The sequence below is a fragment of the Triplophysa rosa genome, linkage group LG7, assembly GCF_024868665.1.
Source record: "Triplophysa rosa linkage group LG7, Trosa_1v2, whole genome shotgun sequence".
NCBI classification, from domain to species: domain Eukaryota; kingdom Metazoa; phylum Chordata; class Actinopteri; order Cypriniformes; family Nemacheilidae; genus Triplophysa; species Triplophysa rosa.
The window spans coordinates 3,152,238-3,160,067 of record NC_079896.1 but is presented as its reverse complement, the minus strand read 5'-3'; the positions used below and the strand labels follow the sequence as shown (position 1 = coordinate 3,160,067).

Genomic DNA, 7,830 nt, shown 5'->3' with positions numbered 1-7,830 from the left:
CAACGATTGGCATTTATATAAGGATTTAACTGTTGAGTGAAATTAATTAAGCAAGCAATTGTGCTTACAGTAAAATATTACCTCAATACAAAAAAAATGAATGAAAATTAACAACGTGTAAAGTGTTCCCCATGTAACGTTGAATCAAAATATTGCAATAGGACAATTATTAATAATATTAATAATACTAAATATCTAAAATATGTTTTTTTCCTTAAAATTGATCAAATATAATTAAATACAGTACTATATAATGAAATACACTCTAAAGTTTCATTCATAACATAATGCAATTTTGAAAATGTTTCATGTTTATGATTTTACTCCCGTCATGCAATTTGACAGGGCAGGTCCAGTCGAGCCAAGATGGCGGACTTTGAGGAACAGCTTACCGACGAGGAGAAGGTATGTGATTATTGATTCAAACTTCCTGATTTATCTCTCTTAGTCTGTTATTTACACATATCATTTTTTATTGTCCTATACAGTTTAAATGTATAACCAGTTAAGATGGATGTTTTCAAATATACGAGATCCGCGATGAGGGCTGCGCTAGGGAAGCTAACGTTAGCGAGCTAACTGTTACCGTATATTAAACTCGCGCTATGATCGACTCCTACATCCCCCAACCAGAATGTGTGCTTCGTGACTGAAATGTGCAATTATTACGATTATCCATTTTCGGTTGAAGACAAATTTCCACTATAAGATTTCTGCAGTTTTACCTTACATTGCCAGCGTAACGTTAGTTTAGTTTACGCTGTAACGTTAAGTAGTGCTGGAAATAATTAGCGTATCAAAATAATGCAAGATTTGTTTGATTTTAATAAACACCCTTTATGCTAGTATAGCGAAGTATGTTCCTATATATCGGGCTCATGCAGTGACTCTTCCTGATATCTCGTTTCACTAAGTCCGTGTGAGTTTAGTTTAGTTTCCCCATGTTGCCATATATAGGTATTAAGTTTGACATAAAAGGATTCGTTTCATTTGTCAAGTTATTTTTCATGTTATCGAATGTCTCAGGGGGAAGTGCTTTGGGCTGTAAATCGCACTGAAACGGGGGGCGCAACTTCAGTTCTGGTGTTGTTTGTATTCTCAGCTGAGTGTCGGCGACCCAACCCTCTTTCTTGCATGCTCTCACATGCGATCGGCTCTTCCCGTCGCGCTCCCCCTCCCACCGTACCCGCGCCGATGCAAGCCACAGGCTGTTCCCGTATGCGAACTCGCCTCTGCTAACCCGAAACAGTCATGTGGTTAGTCATGTTGAGGCCAGTTGAAGGAGGAAAGAAGCATTTCAGAAATGCCTCGATGTGGAAAGCGTGTTGCAGCGGTATACCGAACTAGACTTTATGCGTCGTGATGATAAATTATGTCGAATATCAGCGTTAGACAAAAGGCTGCAGAGTTGCCAAACTTGTCTTGCACTTCAGGGCACGAATATTCTGTGCCGAAAAAACGAAACACGATGCACTTGTTTTCAGTTCACTATTACAAGTGTTATTATGATACATGATTATTGTTACAATCCTATTGTAAGACAACAGGAAGTGTTTAATCCATCTTTTAATCATGAAGTATTTACCAGTCTGGTCATGTCACTCCTTGAAAGAAGTCACGGAAGTGAAGACTAAACAAAAAAATCTACAGTTTCCTTCCTTTTCAGTAATAAAGGTGTGAACAAGATTTCAGCCTCAACAGTGCTTTGTTGGTTTACTGAAAGAAAAATGCCTTGTTTTTTTTTTTTCAACAAGTTCTGTATTTTCAGTTTGTTCTCAACCGGTATTGTATTCTGAAAAAATATTGTTATGCAGAGTATTTCGGAAACAACAAACGTGTCTGGGACAAAAAAAACAAAATCGGCCAATAGTTTGTTTGTTAAAATCGGTATCAGCCAAACAAAGTCTGTGCCTCCCTAGTTGTGATTGAAACAAAATATGTTTATATTCTTCCATAATATTTAGTTTTAAAAAGACAAAATATACTGGTCTATATGTGGCCTTACAAGATTATTTATCTTATAGTGCATTTACACTGTATTCTTATTTCATAGGGATATAAATGTTTGCTTGGATTTTATTATATTTTTTTTACAAAATAATGTAAGAAATCGTTGAATGGGGTCATGATATACTTTTGTTATTGTAGTAAGATTTGTAATTATTTAAAAAAATTATGAAGGGACACCATAGTTTAATATACACTAGGTTAATATAATATTGGTCTATATGTGGCCTTACAAGACTGTGGGTTTCGCACTGGACTCACAGAAATCCTGGAATTAATCCAGAATAAAGTTCTGTCTTCCCTGCTGTGCCTTGCCATGAAACCTGGGCTTACTGCTTACATGTGCACTCCTAAGAAAAGACTCTGTTGACACGGAGATGACCAAAGCTGAGAGTTTACCCTTCTCTCTGTGCTTGTATGTGTTGTGTGTGAAATATGCCTTTATTGTATTGCCTGAAAAAACACCTCATACAAGCGTGAGAACATTTTTGCGATACATGGGAGGCGTATTTTCAATGCTCTATTTCAATTTGCGCATTTTGAGGGGTAGTGGAAACCTGGATTGTGAGAACTTGCACATGTGAGGGTTCACGTGAGGCATCATAAAAGTCATTTATGTGTGCTCAACGTATTTTTGAAACAGGTTAGGGGTTTTCTCAGGCTGCTCGCGTAACTTCTGTTTTTGCACAGGTCCGCATTGCTGCAAATTTTGTCATCCACGCTCCTCCTGGAGAATTCAACGAGGTCTTTAACGGTGAGAAGCACATGTCCACAGATGTCAGAAACACAAAGCAGACGCCAGGCTTCCTTCAATTTAACTCACTAACATCATCATAATGTTCACAGCGTATCACATGACACCTTTACTTTGGTTTCAGATGTGCGGCTACTGCTTAATAATGACAATCTGCTCAGGGAAGGGGCGGCTCAGTAAGTAACCCTATATCTTACCGTATATGATTTCACATTGGGTTACCGTCTCATTTATGACCGTCTTCTTTATAATCAAGATTCAGTTTGACAGAGATGCTGAATACACAATTAGTTTATAATCTGCAATAGAAATGCATCTATTAAACATCATGATACTAGATATATAAAAGCTTTTCTTGTTGAGAATCAGATTATTTTAATGCTTGTAATTTTTCTTTTTTAACGTAACGTGTTTTTTATATTAATGACAGTGCTTTTGCCCAGTATAACATGGATCAGTTCACACCTGCTAAACTTGATGGACACGAGGATCAGGTAATGAACATTAACATTTTAAAGGGAAAGTGCACTCAAACATGAAAAATACTCACATTTCTGTTTTCCACAACACACAAGATGACCACGTCAGTCGTCTTCATTATATGGAGGATGAGCAGTGTCCACGTTTTTTAAATTCATTCACAACGAAAAGAAAGCAACATGGGTTAATAATAGCATGGTCTTCATAATTGGGTGAACTAACTCTTTACACATTAAACTCAACATGAAATCCAAACATTATTTACTATTTAACTCGATAACGGTTTCATTTTTACTTTTTTATAATTCATCAGAAAACATTATTTCAAAGAACGTGTAAATATCCATACTTAAACTGCCTTCAAACTACAGGTGTTGATCACAGAACATGGAGATCTTGGCCACGGTCGGTTTTTCGACCCTCGAAAGAAGCTGTCGTTCAAGTTTGACCACCTAAGGAAAGAGGGGACTGATACTCAAGCATACGAGGGCGAGTCGGCCCTCAGACCCTGGAGGGATGCCTGCGACGAAGCTCTGAGGGCGTACGTCAAAGACCACTATCCCACTGGAGTTTGCACTGTGAGTTGCGAGTTAAAGAGGCAATTTGGCCAATGATGAAAAGTACTTATTGTTTTTATTCCTTGAATGAATTTGTGCATTTCTAACTGGTATTTGCTTTGTTTTTAGGTTTACGGGAAGACTATTGATGGACAGCAAACCATCATCGCCTGTATCGAGGGTCACCAGTTTCAACCCAAGAATTTCTGGTAATCTTTCGGCACCCATATCTTGTCCTTATATCTATCTAGCATACGTTTTGTTTTGTACTGTTGAACACTTACAAGCACGGAAACCTTTGGCACCATCTCTGGTGCTCATGTGGGCTGCTCTGGTTCGAGTCCAATACCAGCTAGCACATAAGAGTTATGTATAAACTCATTCTAGGTGATATATGTTCTCCACCCAGATCATGACCCTACTGAACTATCTGCCATTGTGTATCTTTTGAATGGAGAACAGGTGCGCTAGACAGTAAAGGTCGCTTGACACGTTGTGTCTGACAAAATAGCTTTGCTCTTTCACACACAGACATCATCTCATGGATTAATGGCACAATAGCACATATTTCCTTAACACTGAAATACCAAGTATTGAAGTATTACATACAATGACTCATTTGAAAGAAGTGTTGTTAATTTTATCCAGCAATTTCTGTGCTTATCAATCATTTAGAATTTTACGACATGCATGTGGCATTACACACAACAACTATCTTTTCATCCTGTGAACCTGAGCTTTCATTTCTTCACACAGGAATGGCCGCTGCAGGTCAGAATGGAAGTTCTCCATTTCTCAGCCCACCGCTCAGGTGGTCGGCGTGCTGAAGATTCAGGTTCATTACTATGAAGACGGTAACGTGCAGCTGGTCAGCCACAAGGACGTGCAGGAGTCTTTGATCATCAACGTAAGTTGTTCATACTTGAGCTCTCCTCGCTTTTACAGGAAGTCCTGGGTTCATGTAAGGAATATCTGGCTATGCTTTGAGTGACGTTGGAGATGGTGTGGTGCTCTATTTTTAGATGTGACACAGACAGGAAAAGGAGTGTTTTTGGACATTTGGTATTGAGTTCTTCGTCGGGCATGTTTGCTATTTTGTTTTGTGGCCCGATTAAAGGAATAGTTTGCCCAAAAATGAAACCCTCATGCCATTGCAGTTGTATATGATTTCCTTTCTTCACTCGAACACGAACAAATAATGCTGCTTCATTATCTTTTCATTATTTTGTTGTACTTGTAATTATTTTTTTACCCTGTTGTGTTGGTGGTGAATCATTTAAAGAATCATGATGCAAACTAATGGGTATAGATGTTTCTAAACTGGAATTATGAATATTGACTGTGAATATTTGTGCACTGTTAATGAATAATGCCAAAGATTGTCTAAAAATAATTGTTTGAGCACGGTTTGCATTTTTGTGATGGCCCTAATAATTGATGATCTTTTTGCTTTAAACAGAATGAGAGACAGACTGCCAAGGATTTTGTCAAAATCATTGAAAACGCTGAGAATGACTACCAGGTTTGTTTTCAAATGGTTTTTGTTTGGTGGATTGCTTTGTTTTTGACTGTATTCACGGTATAGCACATTTTCTCGTACCTTATTGCTTAAACATGTATAATGACATCAGTCATGTGCTTTCCAGACGGCCATTAGCGAGAACTACCAGACGATGTCCGACACCACCTTCAAGGCCTTACGCCGGCAGCTTCCCGTCACCCGTACCAAGATCGACTGGAACAAGATCCTTAGCTACAAGATCGGCAAAGAAATGCAAAACGCTTAGACACACGGCATGCCTTCGCTACTGCTCGCGTCACAAGCAAAGAGACAAGCAACGGGGGCCCATATCTAAACCCGAGTTAAAGGCAGGGCCGAGAAGGAAAGTCCTTCGAGAAATGTGTCTGTCATATTTTTTTGTTTTCCAAAAGCCACGGTTTGACCTCAGCTGAAGAGACTGTCTCCTTTTCTGTATTGTAGGAGGGCTGCAAGCGTGTTTTAATGGGTTTAGCAAAAGGTTTTTGCTGTTGAACAAATACCTCCCGCGACACCAGTGTATAGCGTCATGTATAGACCCCTTATATCAGGTATGCCCACCCCCTACCCTAGATCAGCGCTCTAAAACCTCCACACACTGAACAATTTACTGCAGTCGCACTTATCCCCTATGATCAATTGAGTAGATTCGTTTTTGTTTGTTTGTTCTGCAACTTGACACTTGAAAGTTTTGCCTTGTGCCGAGTTGCAATTGTTTAACAATTATGTAGCCCATGAAAGCTCTCAGTCTGGCTCGTCTGTCATAAAAAAATCATCTCAACATCTTGTTTTCCAGCGTAATAATTGGGTGCCATTGTATATGAATGTGCTGTCAATTGATCACATGTAGGGTTGTGCCAAAGTGAGCGTTGTGTTTGTACAAGATGTCATTTCAGGTTACTGTTCCACATGGAAATGGTCCCGTCGTCATACTCTGGTGTCTTAGAATGGTATATATACTGTATGCAGTTACACAAAATATTTGTTACCCCTCACATCAGCCTCCTACCCTAGCTTTTATTGCTAACTATTTTTTACAAAATGTAAGAACAAATATGATCCCAGAGGAATAAATGATTTGCACCAAACTGACTTCTTGATGTTTTTCATTATTTATTTTATAGTGCATTTACACTGTGTTCTTATTTCGTAGGGATATAAATGTTTGCTTGGATTTTATTATAATTTTTTACAACAAAATAATGTAAGAAATCGTTGAATGGGGTCATGATCAGTGTTGGGTAAATTACTCTGAAAAAGTAATTAGTTACTAATTACATATTCAATAGCGTAATTAGATTACTGTACAAATTACTCTCTCCAAAAAGTATTTAGTTACTAATTACTTTCTATATCCTATATCCACCTTGATTAGTTAAGTGATTCAAGGATAGACATGAAAGGGATCTTAATTCATTCAGATAAATAATAAAACAACATAAAGTAGTATTATTAACTGACCAAAGTATTACAAATGTGTGAATTAAACATTAAAGCACAGATTTTAAAGTTAGACTTTGAATTTTTATGTCAATTCCACTATTGCACACACGTATACACAGAGTATTTAGTTTAATTACATCAGAAGTAACTAATTAAATTACAGTTAAATTAAATGTAATGCCTTACTTCACATTTTCAAGGGAAATGGAATTAAATTACAGTAACTAATTACTTAGTAACTAGTTACACCCAACACTGGTCATGATATACTTTTGTTATTGTAGTAAGATTTGTAATTATTTAAAAGAATTGTGAAGGGACACCATAGTTTAATATACACTAGGTTAAATGTTCCCATGACTAACAAGTCGATTTTATATAGCGTAATGTACTATATTATACATTTGATATTATTTTAAATCCATTTATAACAGGTAACTAAATTCTGTAGTGTTGTGTTTTGTCAGACCCTCCCTGAAATCGTAAAATGTTGGTTTCTGTCTAAAAAATGCCAAAGATTGTCTTCAGACTGCTTTCAGTAGTGCTAAGTATTCAAGTATGGCTGTATTACAATAGCATGACATTTTTAGTACATACTATGCGCGCCGCGGTATACACCGCTAAAAAGGACGGTATGTAAGACTTATTCCAAAAATAAACCATTTCACTATTCACTAAAAACTAGAAGTATGTACTGCACGGTCTGCAGTAAACTAGTATTCTAATCGCACGCCCCGCGTTCGAAGTTGCGTACTGTGACAATATTCTCCCATACTATTTCTCACATAGGCCTACTCAGAGCTGTTGAATATGAGTTACGACGCTCGATCTCGCCGCCGTGTGGTCACGTGGTTCATGGAGCCCTCATAGTTCGAGCAAATCCGTGCTGTCAACCAATTTAAATGGATTTTAGCGGGACAGATAACAGCAACTGTATTTGCATAAATGTGACTAAATATTAGCACATTGTGTACACTGATTCATACGTTGACTACATGTATAGCAGCATTTTATCTTGGGAGTAATATGAATGTAAGATCAGTCTTTTTTTA

The 7,830-nt window shown here is 37.6% G+C and overlaps 1 protein-coding gene across 1 annotated transcript; it reads left to right on the top strand.

Annotated features, from left to right (window-relative positions):
* Window positions 1-332: 332 nt before the first annotated feature.
* Window positions 333-6,427, top strand: capza1a (capping actin protein of muscle Z-line subunit alpha 1a). Its single transcript, XM_057338825.1, has 9 exons — window positions 333-405; window positions 2,698-2,761; window positions 2,886-2,937; window positions 3,192-3,255; window positions 3,613-3,819; window positions 3,928-4,007; window positions 4,555-4,705; window positions 5,258-5,320; window positions 5,445-6,427. The coding sequence occupies exons 1-9, from the start codon at window positions 367-369 to the stop codon at window positions 5,583-5,585; spliced, it is 861 nt and encodes a 286-aa protein (XP_057194808.1). The 5' UTR covers window positions 333-366; the 3' UTR covers window positions 5,586-6,427.
* The last annotated feature ends 1,403 nt before the right edge of the window (window positions 6,428-7,830 follow it).

What these genes read in the sequence shown, in the direction of transcription:
- capza1a (XM_057338825.1), top strand. Translation starts at nt 367, where the DNA reads ATGGCGGACTTTGAGGAACAGCTTACCGACGAGGAGAAG. An exon ending in ATTCAACGAGGTCTTTAACG is followed by an intron (nt 2,762 to 2,885) that starts GTGAGAAGCACA and finishes CTTTGGTTTCAG; the next exon opens with ATGTGCGGCTACTGCTTAAT. An exon ending in TTTCAACCCAAGAATTTCTG is followed by an intron (nt 4,008 to 4,554) that starts GTAATCTTTCGG and finishes TTCTTCACACAG; the next exon opens with GAATGGCCGCTGCAGGTCAG.